At 43.7% G+C, this 24,327-nt stretch overlaps 1 protein-coding gene across 8 annotated transcripts in view; it reads left to right on the top strand.

Annotated features, from left to right (window-relative positions):
- ZDHHC2 (zDHHC palmitoyltransferase 2) overlaps nucleotides 1-24,327 on the top strand; it is a 555,886-nt gene that overhangs the window by 177,776 nt on the left and 353,783 nt on the right. For all 8 annotated transcript variants that reach the window (XR_014978173.1, XM_085642023.1, XM_085642022.1 and 5 more), the window contains exon 4: nucleotides 22,193-22,313. Coding sequence is in view for 7 of the 8 variants with exons in the window: in XM_085642023.1 (XP_085498149.1) it covers nucleotides 22,193-22,313 (121 nt within the window). In the remaining variant the exon portion in view is untranslated. The remainder of the gene's footprint in view (nucleotides 1-22,192; nucleotides 22,314-24,327) is intronic.

Genomic DNA, 24,327 nt, shown 5'->3' with positions numbered 1-24,327 from the left:
TTAGTAAGACAGGGAAGTCCTCGAGTGTCGATTTAATCAGACTGCTGGGTGGAATGCCTTCCTCTTGAGTGGTGGGATAAGGAATAATATCGGTCAAGGGCCTGGTTTTCATAGATTCAATGGAGCGCCTGCGCTCCACCCTACGCTTCTCAAGCGAGCATTCCATGTCCGCTTCTCCTTTAGTGGGTTTAAAGTAATCATCCAAAGTCCCAGAGCTGGAGGCGCCATCCCTTGAGGGGGTTTCCCGTGGTGGGGGCGAAGGCATTGCCTTAATTGTAACACAAAGGGGGATCAAGAGAGTGGGCCCAGCCCAGCCTCCTTCGGCCACTGACGGCCAAAGACGGTCCCGCCCTTGTCCCGGGCTTCTCCCGGGACGCTCCCGCGCGCTCCCGCGCAGCGGTGTTCGTGCTCTTACTTATGGCCTAGGATATAATTGGGTAATGGGTAAGGGCGTGGCGATGAGGGAGAGCGGCCCAGGTGTTGCGGGCGGAGCTGAGCTGTGACTCTTGGGAAACTGAGTCCAGCCCCTCCTGCTCGCAGCCCTCACAGCCCTTAGCCCTGGTCTGTCCCAACAACGGCAGCTCCCAAGTTCCAGGCACCCCTTGGCGAAGCGGGACCCGCGGAGCGGGTTCCGCGAGGCGTGAGGTCAGAGGCAATGGCGATCCAAACGCCGTCCAGCAGGTCCACGTACTGCCCAGGTATGTGCGAGTGTTGTCCCACGTAGAGGGAGGAATCCGGCAGCTTTCACTGGTCAGCTGAGGGCGTGGCGATGAGGGAGAGCGGCCCAGGTGTTGCGGGCGGAGCTGAGCTGTGACTCTTGGGAAACTGAGTCCAGCCCCTCCTGCTCGCAGCCCTCACAGCCCTTAGCCCTGGTCTGTCCCAACAACGGCAGCTCCCAAGTTCCAGGCACCCCTTGGCGAAGCGGGACCCGCGGAGCGGGTTCCGCGAGGCGTGAGGTCAGAGGCAAAGGCAATGGCGATCCAAACGCCGTCCAGCAGGTCCACGTACTGCCCAGGTATGTGCAAGTGTTGTCCCACGTAGAGGGAGGAATCCGGCAGCTTTCACTGGTCAGCTGAGGGCGTGGCGATGAGGGAGAGCGGCCCAGGTGTTGCGGGCGGAGCTGAGCTGTGACTCTTGGGAAACTGAGTCCAGCCCCTCCTGCTCGCAGCCCTCACAGCCCTTAGCCCTGGTCTGTCCCAACAACGGCAGCTCCCAAGTTCCAGGCACCCCTTGGCGAAGCGGGACCCGCGGAGCGGGTTCCGCGAGGCGTGAGGTCAGAGGCAAAGGCAATGGCGATCCAAACGCCGTCCAGCAGGTCCACGTACTGCCCAGGTATGTGCGAGTGTTGTCCCACGTAGAGGGAGGAATCCGGCAGCTTTCACTGGTCAGCTGAGGGCGTGGCGATGAGGGAGAGCGGCCCAGGTGTTGCGGGCGGAGCTGAGCTGTGACTCTTGGGAAACTGAGTCCAGCCCCTCCTGCTCGCAGCCCTCACAGCCCTTAGCCCTGGTCTGTCCCAACAACGGCAGCTCCCAAGTTCCAGGCACCCCTTGGCGAAGCGGGACCCGCGGAGCGGGTTCCGCGAGGCGTGAGGTCAGAGGCAAAGGCAATGGCGATCCAAACGCCGTCCAGCAGGTCCACGTACTGCCCAGGTATGTGCGAGTGTTGTCCCACGTAGAGGGAGGAATCCGGCAGCTTTCACTGGTCAGCTGAGGGCGTGGCGATGAGGGAGAGCGGCCCAGGTGTTGTGGGCGGAGCTGAGCTGTGACTCTTGGGAAACTGAGTCCAGCCCCTCCTGCTCGCAGCCCTCACAGCCCTTAGCCCTGGTCTGTCCCAACAACGGCAGCTCCCAAGTTCCAGGCACCCCTTGGCGAAGCGGGACCCGCGGAGCGGGTTCCGCGAGGCGTGAGGTCAGAGGCAAAGGCAATGGCGATCCAAACGCCGTCCAGCAGGTCCACGTACTGCCCAGGTATGTGCGAGTGTTGTCCCACTACAATAAGCTATAATGCTAATGAGGAAGAGTTACCAGCATATATATAAGACTAACAACTTAAATTATACTTTCAAAGGAATTATTATATCTGAGATATACAGTTCAAGAAAGTCATGTAGCGTGTGAAGAGGAGGATCCTGAAGAGTCCATAAGTTCCGTTTTATGCACGTTAATGAAGCTTTGCAAACATACTGAATCTTCATATCTTGTTGTTTTGTTATTGTAAGTGACTTTAAAAAGACACAGGTGAAATAAACCATATCTAGCTCCCATGGAATGAAGATCAGGTCTCATGTTGAGAAAAGCTTTACGTCTGGCTGCTGTAACCTTGGAATAATCCTGCGCAAAGAACAATGTGGAACCAGACCAAGAAATCTGTTGATTAGCTTTAGCGGCTGTCAGCACTTTCAGCAAGTCTGTATACTCTGGAAAGTAAAGGATGACTCCTCTTGGTTGATGTGAAGGTGAAGTGTTGGTTGCAATTCGGCCCAGCCTTTGTGCGTGTTGTATGTTTAGTACAGTATCTTCTGGCATGTGAAGGATCTTAGGAAGGAACGACTTAAAGAATGCAAGAGGATCTGTACCTACGACCCCTTCCACCAAACCATAAATACGCATGTTGTTTCTCCTGTTGCGATTTTCAAGCTCCTCGACTTGTTTCTGAAGTGTTGAGACTTGAGAGTGTAGAAAAGTAACACTTTTGGTGGTATCGTTAAAGGAGGAGACATTTTGTTCTACTACTGTAAGTCTTGTATCAAGCTGGGACCAATTATCCGAGAGTGCTTGTAATTTAGAGTTAGTTTCCTCCACAAAGGGTCTGAGGGCCCTTATTTCTTGTAATAGTAATTCCATTAAGACTGGAGAAGCCGGTTTAGGTGGTGAGGGGGGGTCTTTTTTCAGGCACTTCACGTTAGATTTCCCTTGTGTTGCTTGTGAGGGGTCGATTGTTGGGTCAGTGCTTTCTGTCGCAGGTAATCCTGTGTCCTCCAGTTTTGAAAATTCTGAGAAGAGTGTAGAATTTTTAATAAAGTTGTGGTTTTGGAGCATTATGAAGGGATCCTTTCATTCTTCCCATCTACTTTTAAAGTATACGATGCAAAGAGACTTGAGATTAAAACAAAGAATATTATTGTTGGGATTTGAGAAACAAATAGGTAGATTCAATCCGGAGAAAACTTCATCTACAGTTAACTGTGCGGCCTTGGAGAATAATGCGCCGTGCTACATAGCGTAAATCAATTGCAGCCTTGAAACGTCGAGGATCAGTAAGACTTCTGTTGCACTGAGAACATTTATATTACTTGGTAAGCCCTTCCCCTCCACTTAGTGTGCATCATTAAAGCTAGTGCGTGAAGAAGGGAAGTGGAAGTTGTAGAGGTAATCTCTTATTCAAAAGGTGATGCAGGAAAGAAAAAAACACAGAAAGACCATGTACAGTCCAAGTTTATATTGGAGCATTCACCAAGTTTATTTGTAGAAGAGAAAAAAATATGCTCTTCCTCAAAATGGCAGCCACAGTCTCATTACTTCAGTATTTATAGACTACATGGAATTAAGCTAGACAGCTATACCATGATAAAATCCCATTAGAATGGAGTACTGAAGATATCATTTGCCGGAGAGGCGCGTCTCAGATATTCAAAATGGCGGTTGCGATCCCGCAATTACACTGAGAGACGCTTTACCTTTAAATGCGTCCTACTGTTGCCATAAAATGCTTCAGGCGTTGTTTCCGTTCAACGTACACGTTTTCATAGAGGCATTCCAACGGGCAGCTCTGTGCTAGGTATTCTGTGAGCGCGATTCCGCTGCACCGGTGAGAGGAGCCTCATGGAGACACCGCCATACTCGTTGGGCGCCTGGCTACGCCCCAAGTCAATCCTGTATTTAACATCCTGGATCTAGAGATTTGACCACTGTTTATTTCCTCATGTATGTGAGCATGTGCGTACTGATAGCAAATCTGCTATTTTTAATTCCAGAGCCCCTTCATCTCCTCCTCCCTTCTTATACATTCACCCATTTTTGTATGGACTAATTATTAAAATAATTGATTGATTCAAACTTTGACGACACGTTGTAGAATAAATCCTATGTAAAGTTCTCTGATACCTATGGGTCTTGTAAAAACTGTACAAAAACATTAATAAAATAAGCTTCAGTTTCTTTCAAACATTTTTGAAAATTACAAAGCAGTCTAACGAAATGTCTGGCATTCTTTGACTACCAAAGTTTTCCAGGAGTGCTGAAATACTTAACTCTTTCCTCATATTGAACTGTAATAGGTGTATACAAATAAACTTTCCTGTGCAAAAAGCCCTCCCCATAGGACCTAGTCAGTTTTCAGAATGTTCCTTCTACCTTTCCACCCTGAAAATGCATTTACACTTTCTCTTGCTATTAGTAAACCTGCCAAAATATTTAATGTGTACAATTACCTGAAAATGTTGGTGAACACCCACAGTCGTGTAAATTTTGACATTTGCGTACACAGAAGTTCCACCTTATTAGCACGTCTGTGTTCATTTGCAAAAGCAAATTCTAACCATTGATTATTCTGCAAATCATAAATGGGCCTCTGTCCTCACAAATACATTTACTTGCTCACTTTAGATGTGTTGAGATGTGAAACTAGCTTTATGAATAGAACCTCTGTGCAGATATCTCACCCTGTTGGGTTAATTTGTCATTCAGGTAGCGATAGATATTGTTGTGCAGGTATGGCATAGGTCAGCATTTGATAACCTTTCAAAATCTATATTTTAGCTAAATGAATCACTTACTGAGGATAGAACAATGTATGAAAACAGTTTTTCTCTATCTTCACTCCAACATTACATTAAACTCTCTCCAGGTATTCCCAAGAACAAGAGCTTGGGCAAGCCAACAAAACACACAATATGAGTAATTACATATCATAATAGTATCATGTGGAAGTGAAGGTCCCCCATACCCCCAAGAAACGCATATGAGACTAATGCATCTCTCCCGGCTCTTTCTAAGAATTTCTTCAGTACCTTAAGTTGGATAAATGATGCCACAGCAACTGACTTATGTTAGACCTTGAGATTTTCTGGCTGCCAGCGACATGCCTTAACTTGTAAAATGATCATGGTTTCCATGTAGTATGACTGTTTCATCTTGTCATTGGTATGGATGCTGAGGCCAAGACTCACTTAACCAGCCTCCTTTTTCATGGCTGCTGCTTTGACATTGCCATTGTTGCCTTCTGGATCAGACACAATCACTGTTCTTTGGCAGAGGTCTACTTTCATAGTGTGCTAAGAATTCCTTTCTGACACTGACATCTTCTTTAATTATTAATCATACCTACATTTATACTTTATTAAATTGTATCGTGTCTCCCACCGTAGTATTAAAGTATTTGAGGATGAACATCACAAACACAAAGCTCTACCCTCTGAAACCCCTTTCTTTACACACCTCCCGCAAAATTGTCTTAAAGAAAATCAGATGAGGGCTAGACAGCTTTTGTTTCTGTTTAATTTATTTTGTTTCACAATTCTTTATTGAAGGGTGAATACAAAACAGGGGGTAAGGAAATGGGGTGGAGAACTTGATACATGAAGCAATCGCACATTGCAAAATAGGTGCAGCACTAGGTACATAGCATGCTGCAGCACAGAAAATCTAGTGTGCGCGGAGGTTTAGAACGGACAACTCCAATGCATGGTTCTGCAATGCCACCCATGAAGATTGGCACAGAGAGGGGTAGCCACGGAGTGAACAGGATGTGAGAAGGAGGGGAAAGAGGTGGGTGGGGAACCCCACAAACCTGGGGGGCAAGATAGGTAGAACAACAAGAAATTAAGAGAGAAGCGAGGTTGGGAGGACAAAAGAGCAGGAGAGTGGGTGAGCGTCTGCATGGTCCAGCACAGGGCCACAAGGTCCGGGGCAGTCTGCAGTGCAGTATCCAGTCTTCCTGCAGGAATTAAATAATGTCCATTTCTCGCATCAAGTGTCCACCACCCTGAATCTAAGGTTCCCAGGTGAAGAGGAGGAACTCGGTTTCGTCTTGCAGATTATAAATGACCCGCTCATATGTGGCCATCTGGTACATGGTCGATAGCCACTCGTCATGGGTGGGTGAGCCCCAATGGAAGAGGAAGCAGGTTTTCACAACCCTGAAGGTGTGAGATGTCTGGGGAGTCTCCAAGGTCGTACAACAGGATCAAAAATTGGGACAGGGGTCTGGTGACTGTCAGGATCTTGCTCAGGGTGGTTCCAGCTGCCTCCCAGAAGACTGGTACCGCTGGACCGTCACAGATTATATGATCCAGGTAACAGCAGTCATGATCGTTGCTCCACCAGTTCAAGCATAATAATAATAATAATTCAATTATTGATTTTAAAAGACCCTTGACTGTCACATTTTCTACTCTACTGGTGCTTTAAAGCAGAATCCCATCCTTACTTGTTCTCTTCTACATATATCACACATTCACAGTTCCATCATAGGAAGTATTTATTTCAGTCAAAACACACTTTTGAGCACACATGAATTTCAGAAAATAAGTGTTGGGTTATATTTCAGGTAAATTCAGGTCACTAAAATAAACAGGGTTCTGTAGGCAAGCAGTTTTCATCAGATATGTATAATATAAACTGTAGTCCATAATATGAGACTGAAGGGGGATGATCAGGAGTAATATTTTTTCACAGAAATAGTGGTCCCTTTGTCATATTGAACACAAAACAAGGAATGGTTCCAAAAGATGAGTTTGAGTTTAGTATTATTAGGTCTCCCCTATTATTGAGAAAATTCCCAAATCACATTTATACAGTCATTCAAATTTAACATTTAAACAACATCAAATAAATGTATATGACAAATGTTTTAAACAAAGTAAATGCTAGCCAAAAGAGAATATCGCTTCGCTGTAGTAGAGAACGATGTTTCAGAGCAACTGCTACAAAAATTGGTCCAAACGGCTACGGATATTTAATGATACCAATTTCTTTGATGTCTCCCTTGCTGCAAATGCAATATTTTTTGTGACCCAAAGCAGGAACATAAATATGCATAGAAACATTGAAGTAGACTAAATTCAAATGTAACTAGATCAAGCCATATCTCGTGGTCAGGCTTAATGACCAAAGTCACCTGGGCAATACTGCAGACCAAAAATGTTCTATGATCATTGGCAGTGGGACAATAATCCCAATAACCAGGAAAGGGCTTTCTAAATTAAACAGTACCAGATTAATGGGTGTAACATGCTGCAAAAGAGTAATATACAATTTCTTATAGGGTCTTCATTCACATTTGAATCATTTCTTCCGTCAAAAAGTATTTTATTCTTGGTTGAACTGTCAATTTTAACAATTGAAACATTCATTGATCTAAATTTATTTGAAAAACAGAAAATGAAAGATGAAATCATTATTGTTTTGAGCATTTTACTCATTAAAAAAATGCACAAGGTCTAATATCAGGCTTCCTCCTCCGGTCAATAGGTTTAAGCCGCAGCGTCAGGATCACATGAAGTGGGTTGATTATGAATATGGAAATGTTTGAATTGATGAGCAAAACCTGAGCCAGAGCGAAGAGATGTTTTAATGAAAATATACAGAAATACACTGATAAAGACAGTGAAAGTGAAGTTATGTTTAAGATTGGTTATAGGATATTAACATGCTACAAAAACCTCTGAATTTCATTGAAATATTCACAACTAAAGTATAATTAAGGTTACAGAGTAATCTGAAAATGAACTGAAATTCACCAGTTATGGTTAGCTGCCTATACCATAACTTGCACACCAATTCCAATGGTGGTGACCTACAAAATGTGATGCAGTCATAAATGACAAACACTCTAACAGGTGAGATTATTCATCTCATTACCTTAGGGGTGGGTGTAACTGGCATAATTCTCGCTCGCGTAATTACCACAAAATATCTCGTAATTATGTGGAATTACATGACAAATGTTTTCCAGCATTTAGCGCTATTTTTCAGTCCAAAAGGCACTCTTGCATCCAAAATGGGCCAGAGGATGCATTTAGTGCTAATAAAATAACGCTAAATGCTACAGGACACAAACAGCAGTTGTCAGCAGCCACTAGCCACTAGCTCTCTTTTAGTTTGTTGTTCCTGTGCTGCAGTGGTAGGGTTTTTGCCACTAATTAATTACTCAAGTGGGCATAATCGAGTAATTTCAGTAATTTCAAATCACAAGCATAATGCATAATTACTGAAATTACTCTGGTGTAATTAAAGTTTCACCCAGGCCTCATTACCAATAACATTATTATGAATGTGGTAATAAATGTTGTAGGTATGTGACTGAAAGAAATGCAAGTATTTGTTGAGGGGGTAAGGGCCACCTCAAGTAATCATAACAATCCTTGTCTGGGTGAACCCTCAAAATAGCTAAATTAACCTGAGTTCAACCCCGAAAGCTATGGCACAGAGCAGACAGGCTTAACTTAGGGCCATGTGTATTTATGAATTGCCAAAACAGTGATAGAGTTATAATGCAAGCAATAAAAATCCCAAACGAAATAGTAGAATAGAGTACATTTTAATTAGCAAAGTGCCACCAAAATGAAAAAAATACAGTAAGGGGAACCAGAAATATGGATTTCTAAACTTTTAAGTAGGGATAGAGTCAAGAAACATAAAGTGCATATGATAGACAATTACTGATAGTAGACCAGGACCTCCCCCCCCCCCCACCGAGGTCAAGGAAGGTATTCTAGTCCAGGTCTAGTGGCCACTGATGTACTGGGCAGTTTCCAGAAAGGCCTCTTGTAGCTTGTTGTATCCCTGTAGCTTATGACTCTTGGAATCAATTTCTCTGCCCTGGGTACAAGAAGGAGAACAAGTCGAGTCTTCTAGGATATGCTTGTCTCAGACAGCAGGTTTAGGCTTCTTCTGACCTTCCACAGGTCCAGGAGTGTTCTGGGATGGGTGTCTGGAGATGTCACATTTCTGCCTGTCATGCTCTAGTGGATGGGAACGTTTCCTGACGATGCCCTAACCAATGGAGTAAAGATTCCAGGGGCCCCTACCCCCTGTGAGCATTTTCAAGATGGCAACAGTTTTCAGCCATGCTCAACTTGGGATCTGAGTGGTAGTTGTGTGTGGGGAGCATACTATGATAATTCTAGGGTGCTCCCACATCTATCATTAAAATGCAATCTGAAGCAATGCGGTACCCCCAATAAGGCCAGATACAGAAGTAAGGTAGAAGAAATAGTAGGGTTTTCAGCAATCAGAAAATGGATACACTAGAACTGTTTTGGCATCGTGTTTGCCTCAGATGAAGTGCACCCCAAGTGTATTTAAAAAATAGGACATGTACTTTTAGGTTTTACATGTCCTGGTAGTGAAATTCCTTTTTCACTACTGCAAGGCCTACCTCGTCTATAGGATAACATTGGAGTTACCTTATTACACTTAATAAGCTGTAACGTCCAATTGGGAGCAAGTAAACAGCTCAAGTTTGGTGTTTAAAGAGTTGTAATTAAAAGTCCTCTTTAATTGCAAAGCCATATTCTTAGTCATAATATTGAAAATACCACTTTTAGAAAGTTTGCATTTTCTTGTTCTAACCACTTGGTGCCTGCAGCCTGTTCCTGGATCACAAGAGTAAGTGTAGCTGGCAGTTGGTCTTTGTGTATTGCTCTCGGACAGTGAGGCAAAGTAAAGATAGGTGTTGGCAGGATGTGCCACTTTGAGTTAATGAGGGGGATGAGCTGTCACCTACCACACTTGTACATCACAAAGGCTCACCAAAACACTCTCACAAAGGGTTTATCACTTGTCTATTGTGACCCTAGATAAGCTGGGGCCAGGGCAGGAAGGAAGGTGATGCGTGGCACTTCTGGGGGTGAACACCTCTAGAAGCTTAATCCTCGTCAGAGTGAGCACCTGCTATGATGAATAATTCAGGAGCGCATCATGGGTCAAAAATCTAATTTATTGTGGATGTTTTGCCAGGACAGCACATGACACCCAGTGGAATGAAACGCTACCCAGCTGACTCCCAGTTGAATCTTCCCCAAGAAGATGGATGGTTGCGCTGCTGCAAGACTGCCACTCCGCTGGACTGCTGTTCTGAAGGACTACTGCTCTGCTGTGCTGACCTACTGCCCTGTTGCCTGAGTGAGAAGGACTGGGCCTGCATCTGTTGAACCCAGGACCCCAGAGTAACTCCAAGGGATAGTTGGAATGGCCTCCTGACTTCAGCCTCAGGGACAAAAGGCTCCAACAACCTTGAACTCGGCACCTCGACTCTGTCATCTGTGAATCCTACCCTGCCAAGCATTGCTACCACAGTCCTGGAACTTTGGAATTAGGCTGAAGGTGCTATTCCATCTCATCTGTAGATCTAGAAGAACCGCCTCATCTCCTCTACTGCTCGGCACAACCCCAAGCAGAATCAATGCATTGCCTCCTCTGTGCGGATCTTCCGTACGCATGAACTTCACATCACAGCCCGAGCCCCAGTGGAATTCCCTTCACGCAATGCATCCCCGACGAAGGACTGCACTCACAGCCTTGCAGCTTCTTGGAAGCGATGTCTCACCTTGGGTGCACAATACATCTGCTAAGCTGGGCTTTGCATCACAAGGCTTCATCGACAGGACCTTCAGCAATCTTATACCTCAGCTTTGCAGCACCTCAGAACCAACACATTACCTTGGCTGCACAACGCATGCTCAACGCGGTACAATGCAACCCTTCGTAACATAACCAGGATTTAAGGTACTCTTGTTCAACACACCTTGCTGGGTCTGTGTTGCCAGCCCCAAGCTCATTATAGTCGGCCTCAACTTGAGACTTTGTCCCAGTCTAGCACAACCAGATATTCATAGTGCGCACTTTACGACCAGACATTCACAGTGTGCACTTTACGACCAGATATTCACAGTGTGCACTTTGTGTTTTTTGAAACCATATTCACTGAGAACTTTAAGATTGCATATCTCTTGTTCTACTGATTGGATTTTTTTTATTTTGATCTTGAGATATGCATGAAATTTTACTCTATCTTTCTAAGTTAATGTGGGATTTATTTGTGTGTGTTTTCAATTTACTACTTTATTATTGTTTAAAGTACTACATAAATGCTTTACACCAAGGGTCTCCAACCTTTTCTGTAATAAGATCTGCTCAGTTGCAGTGAAAATCATTCCCAGCAACTGATATTAGTGATGTAATAGTGATCACTCCATCCAAGATTATCAGCAGTGATCACATTGGTGCATCAGGCAGGGTTGCGAGTAATTAATTAAAAAGGAATTATTGATGTGGAATACCCCTACATGGGTAATATATAAAACGATAGCTGTAATTCCCCTGGGACCAAGGTCATAATATAAGTAATAAATCTCTCCAACTCAAATAGCTTTAAATGCATTTTAAAAAGTCCACCATTTCTCTCCAAACATCAATTTATGAGTTGTGAAAATACACATATTTTCATCTCAAATAAATACTTTTTAAGTTTGGTATGTATATAATAATTCAACCAAGCAAAAGGCTGTACTGCTTACAGGAGAGGTACTCAGAGGCAGCTGGAGAGCTACTAGTAGCTCACGCGCTACTCATTGGAGACAGCTGGTTTACACATTGCCTTTAAGTTAAACCTGACTGCTCTGTGCCAAGCTAAGAGAGGGTTGAGCAGAGGTTAATGTGGGGTTTGCTTCTGCCTGCCCCTGACCAGGTTTGGGGTACCAGTAACCCACTTTCTTACAATATATACACACCATGGACTAATCTGCACAACATTTGGCACCCACTCAACCCATTCAGCTAAGGTCCGGTATGATAACGTTCGTGCAGTTCCATATTTCAATGCAAAAGAAAATATTTTAGTGAGTCAAAAAAGATGGTTGTTCCCCTTTTAGCTTCCAAAGCAAATGTTGCCTGCATCTTCAAATCGCATCCAGGACCCATTGTTTGCTGACCATTGCAGGAGAAGATTCAAGGTTCTCTGAGCTTAGCCACGACTCATTGTTTAATTAGTTGTCCATTTATGAAAGCTAATTATTATCTGAACGTGCACCAATGGCATACTGTTAACTGAACATTGCAGGAGTAGCTTAAAAAACTGTGTTCTGCATATTGTTTAATCAACTGACTTTTCTTACTGTAGCTTCTACATTTTCGATTTCTACATTCAGAGTGCATTTTTTACCAAAGCAAAGTATATGTATCTGAAACACTGTATTCTCAACTACATAATGAAATATTTTTATTTTTACTACAATCAAACAGTATATTCCTGTATGTCACCCGTCGATTTCAATATACCTTTTTCTCTGTTTGGTAAAAAATAATTTCTTTAATTCAGGCTAAGTAGAAATGTAAAATATACACTATACAAAATGGATAATCTATGTAATTTGTAAAAATGTTTCTATCTTGTGTCTTGTTCCATTTACAAACTACTCTGCATTTAGCTTTTGCGGTTGCCGAGTTAATCATTAGCTGTAATTCCCTGGCAATGTTGTACAAGGTTTTAAAATGTCAAAATGTGGGTTGTACTGAGGGATATGTCATTATATATATATATATATATATATATATATATATATATATATATATATATATATATATTCACTTAAAAAACCATAGGTTTCACACATGTTATAGTTAGGTGGACATTTCACTCGTAAAAAACCAATGAAATTCCCCCGTTATAGTTAGTTCAGATAACTATAACTCGCGCGCCCGCAATCCACTGCTCATGACGTCACATATTACATCACTCATGACATGGTCAGTGACATCACTGATGACATCACTGATGACATCATCCTTTTGATAGAGTGGCGGTCGCGCGAGTTATAGTTATCTGAACTAACTATAACGGGGGAATTTCATTGGTTTTTTACGAGTGAAATGTCCACCTAACTATAACGTGTGAAACCTATGGTTTTTTAAGTGAATTTGCAAGGTTTTTTAAATGCTAATTCCTAACTATAAAGTGTGTGAAACCTATGGTTTTTTTAGTGAATTTGTACGCTTTTTTAAATGCTAAGTTATGTATTTATTATTATATTTTTGATATATTTATTTTACAATAAACTACGTATTATTTTTTTTTTTTTTTAATGGTTTTTCAACGTGCGCACCATGCGCGCACCCCGCGATTTAAAAAAAAAAAATTAAATGTTTTTTTCTGCCTTCGGGGTCCTTCATGGACCCCCTGACAAAGGCTAGGGGTCAGGAACTCTCTACCCTGCCCCCTTTTCACGTTCGCCCCCTTCCTTTTTCTCTCTCGCACTCAAAACAAACAAAATGGCGGCCGAACCTTCCTTATTTCGACCGATTCGAAAGTTGACTGACATGTAACCACCAATCAGAATTACGCTCGTGCACGTTAGGGTGCGCGCACGGTGCGCGCACGGTGCGCGGCTATAGATATTTATCTACTTTAACTGCAATTTTCTCAGGAACTACTGAACAGATTGACTCCATATATGCAAAAGGCACATCCCTGACCTGAGGACTACCTCTTTGCCAAATTTCAAGTAATTCTGTTCAGCCGTTCGGGCTGTACCTTCGACTAAAGGTCCTATGGGAAAATGCATGGGGAAAACGTGTTTTGGGACCCCCCTTTTTTCTCGGCCCCCGCTTGACGAATACCCCCGAGTCTTTCAGGGTAGGAGCTGAGCGGAGCGCCCCATTAGTTTTGAAAATTTCGCGAGGATTCGTCAACCGGCGCCAAAGTTATTCAAAATAGAATTTTGAGATTTCCTATGGAAACACGGTCCTAACTATAACTATCTACTGGCAACCGCCAGTAGATAATATATATTATATATATATATATATATATATATATATATATATATATATATATATATATATATATATATATATATATATATATATATATATATATAGTATATACTCGAAGCCCAACTCAAGAAACAAGCTGCCATTTATTTAAAGCACGCAGCAGAGTCTTTCCTTAGGCGTTTCAGGTTTACAAATAGCCTTGATCACAGGTGAGTAAAATCATGGCAGGCGTATTTCAATTTATTCATGGTGAGCACGTGACCAAAGGTAATCCTTCAATGCCCATAATGCACCAACTTTGTCTGTTTTGTATAGTACATATAAAGTGACCCAGTGCAAATGGTTGAAAATAACAGTCACATAATTTTCAATAAAATGATGCCAGTCTTACTTTCTGCTGCCAAAATCAGTGCTTTCCAATGCTCAATATGTCCGAGTTGCAGCCGCGGTCAGTAGTAGGAGTAACTGCAGGGAGGTGACGTGGGGAGGGGGAGGGGCAGGGTGGGGGGTAGTAAACTATGGATTACGGAGGTTTACAGGTAAATTAACATATAAATTAATAAAACGAATTTCGTTGCGTGCACTGCATCGCATTTGGGGATGCAGTGCACGCAACAAAATTCGTTTTATTAATTTATATGTTAACTTACCTGTAAATCTCCGTAATCCATACTTTACTACCCCCACCCTGCCCCTCCCCCTCCCCACGTCACCGCCCTGCAGTTACTCCTACTACCGACCGCTGCTGCCAAGTTGGCAGGAGGAGACGATTCCCCTCCTCTCCCTTTCTCATCTCCGAATGCCATGAAATCCTTAGTGGCAAAGAAGGGCTCTGGAAAATGATGAGCGGGAAATGCTCCCCATTATGCTCCCACTGTCTTGTTTCCAAGCCTGCGGTAGATATAGTTAGGACCTATTTTCCATAGGAAATCCGCAACATTCTATTTGGAATAATGTTGGCGCCGATTGACGAATCTTCGCGAAATTTTCTAAACTTTTGGCCAGCTCCGGTCCGCTCCTATCCTGAAAATTTCACGGTGATTCGTCAAGCGGGGGGCGAGAAAAAAGGGGGGTCCCAAACCACGTTTTCCCCATGCATTTTCCCATAGGACCTGTTGACGCAGCTACAGCCCGAACTACTGAACGGAATTGCACCAAATTTGGCAAAGAGGTAGTCCTCAGTTCAGACTCATGCCTTTTGCTTAAATGGTGTAAATCCGTTCAGTAGTTCCTGAGAAAATTAGAGTTAAAAAGATAGATATATCTATGGCCTCGGAGGATCCGCGCACCCTCCCCGCACCGAGCGTGCACCCTGCTGTGCACGAGCTGTATTCTAATTGGCTGTCAACACTCCAGATCAGGAAGTGTTGGCAGCCATCTTGTGCCTCGGTAGAACCGAGGCACAAGAAACCTAAAAAACAAACGTGAAAAACGCAACAAGGGGGCAGGGTAGAAACACCCTGACCCCCTCGCCCTGGTCAGGGCGTCCCACAAGGACCTCCAGGGCCCAAAAAATTAAAAAAAAAAATAAATCGAAAAGGTTCGCGCACCCAGCGCGAATTTCGGACTAAAATAAAAAAAAATTCTGCGCGGGGTCCCGCGCTGAATATTCTAATTTACCCCCAGGGGCCAAATCCCGGGGGCACAATTAAAAAAAAAAGTGGGGGGGTCCCAAACCCCCCCACACTGCCCCGGGGCTCCAAGATTGTATATGCGGGGGGGCCCGGGGACCGCCACCCCCTGGGGCTTTGTTACCATAGGTGGGGGGCTCGCAGCCCCCCCAGCCCCAGGGACGCCACCCCCCCGGGGTACCTTCTACATGTTGAAGGGGGGCCATGTGGACCCCCTCCTGGAGCCTTGTATTGGCCCTGGGGACCGCCACCCCCCAGGGCCGGCTCCTGCAGTGTCCCGGGGTGCCCACCCCCGGGACACTGCTGTTTGCAATGGCAGGGCGGGAGCCTCGCGGCTCCCACCCTGCCATTGCAAAATGCTTTGCTTCATTGAAGCGAGAGCAGGGAAACCTGCTCTCGCTTCAATGAAGCAAAGCAGATTGCTTTTCCACATGGGGAGCAGCATGTTAGCTGCTCCCCATGTGGAAAAGCAGTGCCGACTCCCGGAGGAGGCGAGGAGCCAGCTTGGACCGTGGGGGGATTGGGGACCCCCCCATAGTCTCCAACGAGAGGCCAGCACCCCTTCTACAAAAAAGAAGGGAAAAAAAAATGGGATCGGGCCGGAGGCCACGCCCCCTCCTTACACCACTCTGCAAACGCGCCCCCTGGTGCGTTTGCAGAGGGGGAACTAATTCCCCTTGAATACTGGAGGTCCCTGGGGGCCAACTAGCCCATCAGGAACCTCCAGTATGCGCCAGGGGGCTGCGTTGCAGAGAGGTGTAATGAGGCCACGCCCCTTTTTACACCTCTCTGCAATGCAGCTCTGTGGCGCTTACTGGAGGTACCTGGTGGACTAGTTGGCCGCGAGGGGACCTCAGGATTCAAGGGGACTTAATCCCCCAACTTAAAACGCACCACAGGGTGCGTTTGCACAGTGGTGAAGATAGGGGGCGGGGCCTGAGGTGATACTGTGCAAACACGCCCTGTAGCGCGTTTTAAGTTGGGGAATTCATTCCTCTTCAATCGAGAGGTCCCCTAGGGGCCAACTAGCCCACCAGGTAGCTCCAGTAAGCGCCACGGAGCTGCGTTGCAGAGTGTTGTAAAAAGGCGTGTGGCCTCTGAACACCTCTCTGCAACGCAGCTCCCTGGCACATACTGGAGGTACCTGGTGGGCAAGTTGGCCGCCAGGTGACCTCAGGATTCAAGGGGACTTAATCCCCCAACTTAAAACACGCCACGGGGTGCGTTTGTACAGTGGTGAAGGTAGGGGGCGGGGCCTGAGGTGATATGTGTGCAAACACGCCCTGTGGCGCGTTTTAAGTTGGGGAATTAATTCCTCTTCAATCCAGAGGTCCCCTAGGGGCCAACTAGCCCACCAAGTACCTCCAGGAAGCGCCACGTAGCTGCGTTGCAGAGTGTTGTAAAAAGGGGCGTGGCCTCTGAACACCTCCCTGCAACGCAGCTCCCTGACGCATACTGGAGGTACCTGGTGGGCTAGTTGGCCCCCAGGTGACCGCAGGATTGAAGAGGAATTAATTCCCCAACTTAAAACACGCCACAGGGCGTGATTGCACACATCACCTCAGGCCCCGCCCCCTTCCTTTACCATTGTACAAATATTCCACTAAACTCAGCCGAACTACGAATTCCGATTTACTCACCTGTTATCAGGAGAGAACCCAGGGCTGAATCTTTTAGACCAGCACTGACCCTGAAAAGTAATTCTAAGCGTACTTACCAGTAACTTGTATTTCCTTCCATAGGAAACTATTGTGTGGTTTTCAGCAGAAAAGTTTCAAAGTGTCCATTTTTGAAACGTACAAATATTCCTCTAAAATCAGCCGAGCTACGAATTCCGATTTACTCACCTGTTATCAGGAGAGAACCCAGTGCTGCATCTTTTAGACCAGCTCTGACCCTGAAAAGTAATTCTAACCGTACTTACCAGTAACTTGTATTTCTTTCCATAGGAATCCATGTGTGGTTTTCAGCAGAAAAGTTTCTAAGTGTCCATTTTTGAAACGTATAAACATGCCTCTAAAATCAGCCGAACTACAAATTCCGATTTACTCACCTGTTATCAGGAGATAGCCCAGTGCTGCATCTTTTAGACCAGCACTGACCCTGAAAAGAAATTCTAAGCGTACTTACCAGTAACTTGTATTTCTTTCCATAGGAATCCATTGTGTGGTTTTCAGCAGAAAAGTTTCTAAGTGTCAATTTTTGAAACTTACAAATATTCCTCTAAAATCAGCCGAACTACGAATTCCGATTTACTCACCTGTTATCAGGAGAGAACCCAGTGCCTCATCTTTTAGACCAGCACTGACCCTGAAAAGTAATTCTAAGCGTACTTACCAGTAAATTGTATTTCTTTCCATAGGAATCCATTGTGTGCTTTTAAGTAGAAAAGTTTCTGTCTATTTTCACAAACTAAAAATATTCCTAAAAAATCGTCTGTATGACTTAAACACATTCTTTCAACTGTTTACAGGAGATTCACCTGTGCTGGATCCAGGATCCACCACTGAGTAAGAAAAAGTAACGATAACAGTACTTACCTTCTAAGTGAATTTTCTGCCATAGGATAACATTGGTGATTCTATGTGAAAAAATGTCGGTGTCAATTTTTTAAATCCAATAATAATCCTTAAAAATCACTACTGTAACCAAAACGCTTTTACTCAACTGTTTACAGGAGATGTCCAAGGACTGAATCTAGCATCCAGTCCTGTGGTTAGAAAAGTAATCCATAAAGTAACTAATTGCATTTGACTAGAAATTCACATTGAGCTCAATGTTGCTTTGTGTTTGAAATTGTGTTGCCCATTGCAACAACTGTAACTACTGTACTTAAAAGTCTATTGCCTATTTGCAAAGTATTTAAACTAAAGTAATTCATTCTGAGAAAGTATATTTTGTATTGTAATGTATAATGTAATTAAAAAAATAAAATGTCTAAAAATAAACAGTTTAAACAATGTAGTAAATCAGTATCAAAAAAATCAGTATAACAATTAATACATTAAAAATTGTCATTTACACAACCTTTGAAATTCACTGAAAAAACCATAGGTTTCAGGCCTGATATAGTTAGGAATTAGCATTTAAAAAAACCTTTGAAATTCACTGAAAAAAACATGGGTTTCAGGCCTGATATAGTTACGAATTAGCATTTAAAAAACCTTTGAAATTCACAGAAAAAAACATAGGTTTCAGGCCTGATATAGTTACGAATTAGCATTTTAAAAACCTTAGAAATTCACTGAAAAAACAATACGTTTTAAGGGTGTTATAGTTAGCTGGACATTTCACTCGAACAAAACCATTGAAATTCCTCCGATATAGTTAGTTGTACTAACTACATCTCGCGCGCCCGCAATCCACTGCTGATGATGTCACATATTACATCATTCATGACATGGTCAGTGACATCACTGATGACATCTCAAATGACATCACTGATGACATCATCCACGTGACAATCAGATACACCTCATCATACACTAGTATAACCTTTCATCGTTCACTGTAAAATAGTGAGTGCCAGATTTAAAACCATTGACACACCAATACAAGTTTCTAAAACACCCACTCAGTGATTCCTAGATCTATACACACATCTAATCACTTACCTATAGATTCACTCATACATGCTGTCAATGATCAATAGAACACTTTCAAATATACTTATACACCTATATCGACATTACACACCAGCACACATCCTAATCACTTATGAAGTCATCCTACTCACTAATGCAAACAATGGATCATACTTACTTTTACTTAGCTATACACTTATAAAAACACCACTTAATCTATTCATATAGATAATAACTCATACTTAGTGTGTTATAAAAGCACTATTACAACTATACAGTTATCCATACAGTCACTCATACAATTACTGAGTCTTATGTATACGTATTTATATACAACAACTGACACATACACTGGCTTTTATTTTTCTAGTTTGTTGAACATGTACCATTGAGACATATATTGGCTCATCGCCACACCCATAAAGATATTCACTCACCCAAACAACTGTTATAACATGTAGTTTTAACTTCAGATACCTACTGAATCAACTATTCACACATCTTTGGGCAGTCACACACCCCCCCACCGAACCACACACACATTCACTCCCCCATACAAATACTCAGTCAACTAATCAATAAATAATATAGACTTTCACATAGCTAGTAACCAACTGGTGCAGCAGTTTACACAACAACTGACAGTGATACAGATATTCACACAGTTTTGTCACTATCCAATATATTTAGTGAGACACTATAAATTATTCAAGTAAACAGTCAATCACACTGCTACTAAATCCTCCATCCAAATATTTATATTTATATATCCACCCATTGTTCAATGCAAATTGCTATATATATATAATACATATTTAAATAACGAACCAAACCACATTCACTGGATGATGTCATCAGTGATGTCATTTGAGATGTCATCAGTGATGTCACTGACCATGTCATGAATGATGTAATATGTGACATCATCAGCAGTGAATTGCGGGCGCGCGAGATGTAGTTAGTACAACTAACTATATCAATGGTTTTGTTCGAGTGAAATGTCCAGCTAACTAGAACACCCCTAAAACCTATTGTTTTTTCAGTGAATTTCTAAGGTTTTTTAAATGCTAATTCCTAACTATATCAGGCCTGAAACCTATGTTTTTTTCAGTGAATTTCAAAGGTTTTTAAATGCTAATTCATAACTATATCAGGCCTGAAACCTATGGTTTTTTCAGTGAATTTCAAAGGTTTTTTAAATGCTAATTCCTAACTACATCAGGCCTGAAACCTATGGTTTTTTCAGTGAATATATATATATATATATATATATAAATTCAGTGAAAAAACCATAGGTTTCACACATGTTATAGTTAGCTGGAAATTTTACTGATAAAAAACCAATGAAATTCCCCCGTTATAGTTAGTGCAGGCAACTATAACTCACGCGACCGCAATCCTCTGCTGATGACATATGTGTCTTTATGAAAAAAAAATATTTGTAATATATGTATAGCTAAAATTTAATGGAAGAAGACATGGGCAAATAAGTGTCTAAATACAGTATTAGCATCAGCAGAAGATTGCGGTCGCGTGAGTTATAGTTGCCTGCACTAACTATAACGGGGGAATTTCATTGGTTTTTTATCAGTAAAATTTCCAGCTAACTATAACATGTGTGAAACCTATGGTTTTTTCACTGAATTTGCAAGGTTTTTTAAATGCTAATTCCTAACTATAACGTGTGTGAAACCTATGGTTTTTTCAGTGAATTTGTACGTTTTTTTTAATGCTAAGTTACTTTACGCCATTCATGGCGTGCGCGCCCACTTAACGCAGTTCGTTCCGTGCGCGCACGGTGCGCTTCGCGCACCGCGCGCCCACTTTACGCAGTGGGTGCCGTGCACGCACGGTGGGCACGCGGTGCGCTACGCGCACCGCGTTCCCACGTTACGCTAGATGGGCCATGTACGCACGATGCGCTTCGCGCACCGTGCGCACATGGAGGACATATGATGCGCTTCGTTGTGAAAGGTAATATTTTAATTTTTCACAAGTCTAATATGCCATGCACAAATGGTGCCCTTCGGGCACCATTTACACATGGGGTGGGGAGAGTATGGATAATTTTTTTTTTTTATTAATTTTGACCGTATGCGTACGGTAAGCTTAATCGGCGGAATTATCGAAAAAATTAAAATTCCGTTTTTGGCCTTGGGGGATCTTTGAGGACTCCCTCAACATGGCTGGGTGCTTAGGAGCTGTCTAAACAGCCCCTTTACATGTTTTTGGCCTTTGTTTTTTAACCCCCTCTCAGACTGCGAGAGAGAAAATGTCGGCCGCCGCTTCCTGGTTTCGACCGATTCGAATGTTTACTAAGATCTAACAGCCAATCAGATTCGCGCTCGCGCACGGCGGCGTGCGCGTACGGTAAGCGCACCGTAAGCGCACCGTAAGCTGGCTCAGATATATATATTGATTTAAAGGCTATTTTCTCAGAATCTACTGAACAGATTTACACCAAACCTACAAAAGACACTTCCTTGACCTGTAGACTACCTCTCTGCCAAATTTCAAGGAACTCTGTTCAGCCGTTCGGGCTGTAGCTGTGTCTAAAGGTCCTATGGAAAAATGCATGGGAAAAACGCGTTTTGGGACCCCCCTTTTATCTCAGCCCCCGCTTGACGAATCCCCCCGAGACTTTCAGGGTAGGAGCGGAGCGTAGCGCCCCATTGGTTTTGAAAATTTCGCGAGGATTCGTCGACCGGCGCCAAAGTTATTCCAAATAGAATGTTGCGGTTTTCCTATGGAAACAGGGTCCTAACTATAACTACCTACTGGCGACCGCCAGTAGGTAATATATATATATATATTTTATATATGAAATGCTTCAAATAAACCTAGAAGAGTACTAATTCTCCCAATCTATGTTGAAATCAGGAAACATTGAATGGTGTGCGTGTGTGGAGCTGTCAGTGATGTCAGGCTGCATGGCTTTAATATCCTTCTGTTCTACATTTGAGTGTTTGTGGTACAGGCCACGCTTTGCAGTCTGTAGGGATCAGGGAACCAGCTGGACAATTGTTTCTTCTCTTGAAGAACTGAAAGCTAAACTGATGGTCTCTGGCCTGAGTATCATGTTGGCGAGTTTTAACATGCATCTGCTCATTTATTAACTAATGGCAACCGACAACCTTTCCTTGGATCTCGAGCAAAGGGAGTCTGTAGCTGGTATTCTGCTAATGACTTTCTCTGTTTCCTTCTAGTTCCACCTGTCATATTCAGACAAAGAGCTGCTGGAGCGAGAGCCACGGGGCGAATCCCAGCAAGAGGTTCTGAGGCGAGTTGCCAAAGATCTTCCGGTCTACACAAGGACAATGTCAGGAGGTAAACACTTGAAATGTAAAATTTTGTAGACACCGCATTATGCTCAGTTAAATATCAATGTGTATTATTTCCTCGAATAATGTTACTTTAGAACATGATGATAACGCCATTGCAAGTACCACAATCAATATTGTTTGTTCCCTGTGATGGCTTTGGGTTTGAATACCCTGGGTGAAATTTAAGGTAACAAGGTGCCATATTAATAATACATTATTCTGTCATGCTGAACAGAAGCATTGCACTCATTCCTAACGCCTAATTGTTATTAGCAAGAAATTATGTTTCTCCTCATACTTGGATGCAAAGAAAGAGCCACCACAAAATGTGTGGTCATTATTATTGTATAGCACTAATGCCACACCCATTCCAATAGAACTGTGATTTATTTAACATTTATTACACCAGCTCTCCAATTAAGCAAGGGAAACAGTATAGCCTAAAATCCTCTAAGATTGCCAACAGTTAACCATGAAATGTCATTGGAAATTAATGCATGCCCTGTAAATTGACAACCACTGAACATCCATTTCTAACCCATGGTTGTTGTGTTATGTTTTGTTATGTTAGCTGGTGTTTTATTGAGCGCTCAGCTACTCAAGCAGAGTGTCCCGGCGCTATCAGACCCATAACGGCAGAGCCCCGGCGAAATAGAGGAGACTTATTGGCCGAACAGCCACGTTTTGAGCTCCTTTCTGAACGACAGTAAGCTCTCACTCTTTCTTAAGGACAGTGGGAGGGCATTCCAGGCCCGGGGCGCAAGATATTTAAAAGACCGCCCACCGATCCGAGCACGCCTAATTGCCGGGACCGTGGTCAGAGACAATGACGCCGAACGCAAGGCTCTGGAAGGCAGGTGAAAACCAATTCTCTTCCTCAAATAGAGGGCACCAGTGCCATGGAGTGCCTTAAACGCCATGGTGAGAGCCTTAAACTCAATGCGTTTCTGAATTGGCAGCCAGTGAAGCGACTCCAGCAGTCCCGCAGCATGGGATTGATGGCCGAGGCCAAAGATTGCCCGTGCGGCCGAGTTCTGCACTACCTGCAAGCGTGAAAGAAGGTACTTCGGGAGACCCAGGTAGAGGATGTTAGCGTAGTCCAGCCCTGATCCTATCATAGCTTGCACCGTGGTTTTCCCATGGGCAACAGATAGGAAAGGGAGGAATTTCCTTAACATTTTCAGTATCCCAAAACACTGACCGACCAGGCTCAGAATCTGTGGCTTAAGAGTAATACAATTGTCCATCCTAACACCAAGATTCCTAGCCACCGAGGCCACAGCGGAAGGAGGAAACACATCCGCCGGCCACCAGGACTTCCAACAGGGATTCGGAGGACAGCCGAAGAAAAGAACCTCAGATTTGTCCGAGTTGCATTTCAACTGATTAAGTTGAAACCAGGCAAAAACTGCACCCAGACAGCTTTTAATGCGATCCCCGTTAAAGTCCATGTTTTTTCCGCATGTGAAGAGAAGCTGAGTGTCATCAGCATATGAGACAATCTGGGCGCCAAATGACTCAACCAGCGCCGCCAGAGGGGACATATATATGTTGAAAAGAGTGGGGCTTAATATCGACCCTTGGGGTACTCCCACCTCCAGATGCGGCACTGCCGCCGAGTACGGGGGAGCCCAGACTGTCTGTTGCCGGTTGGAGAGAAAGGACTTAAACCATCTGAACACCGTTCCTCCGACGCCAATCTCCAAGAGTATAACCAATAGGCGGTCGCGTGGAACGGTGTCAAACGCCGCCGAAAGATCAAGCAACACCAGCAGTGCCTTCCCTCCGGTGTCCTGGACCTCCTTAATGGCCTCCGCCACCTCCAGCAATGCCGTTTCCGTGCTCATATTCGCACGGAAACCGGATTGGGTATAATGCAGAACACCGTGCGACTCAACAAAGTCTGAGAGAACGGACTGTACATGCTTTTCCGCCACCTAAGCCAGGACCGGGAGCAGAGAGATAGGCCGGTAATTAGCATGGATGGCGGGGTCCAGAGAGGGTTTCTTCAAAAAAGG

The sequence above is a fragment of the Triturus cristatus genome, chromosome 2_2 (assembly GCF_964204655.1).
Source record: "Triturus cristatus chromosome 2_2, aTriCri1.1, whole genome shotgun sequence".
NCBI classification, from domain to species: Eukaryota; Metazoa; Chordata; class Amphibia; order Caudata; family Salamandridae; genus Triturus; species Triturus cristatus.
Note: the sequence above shows the minus strand (reverse complement) of the source record. Positions and strands in the feature narration are given on the sequence as shown.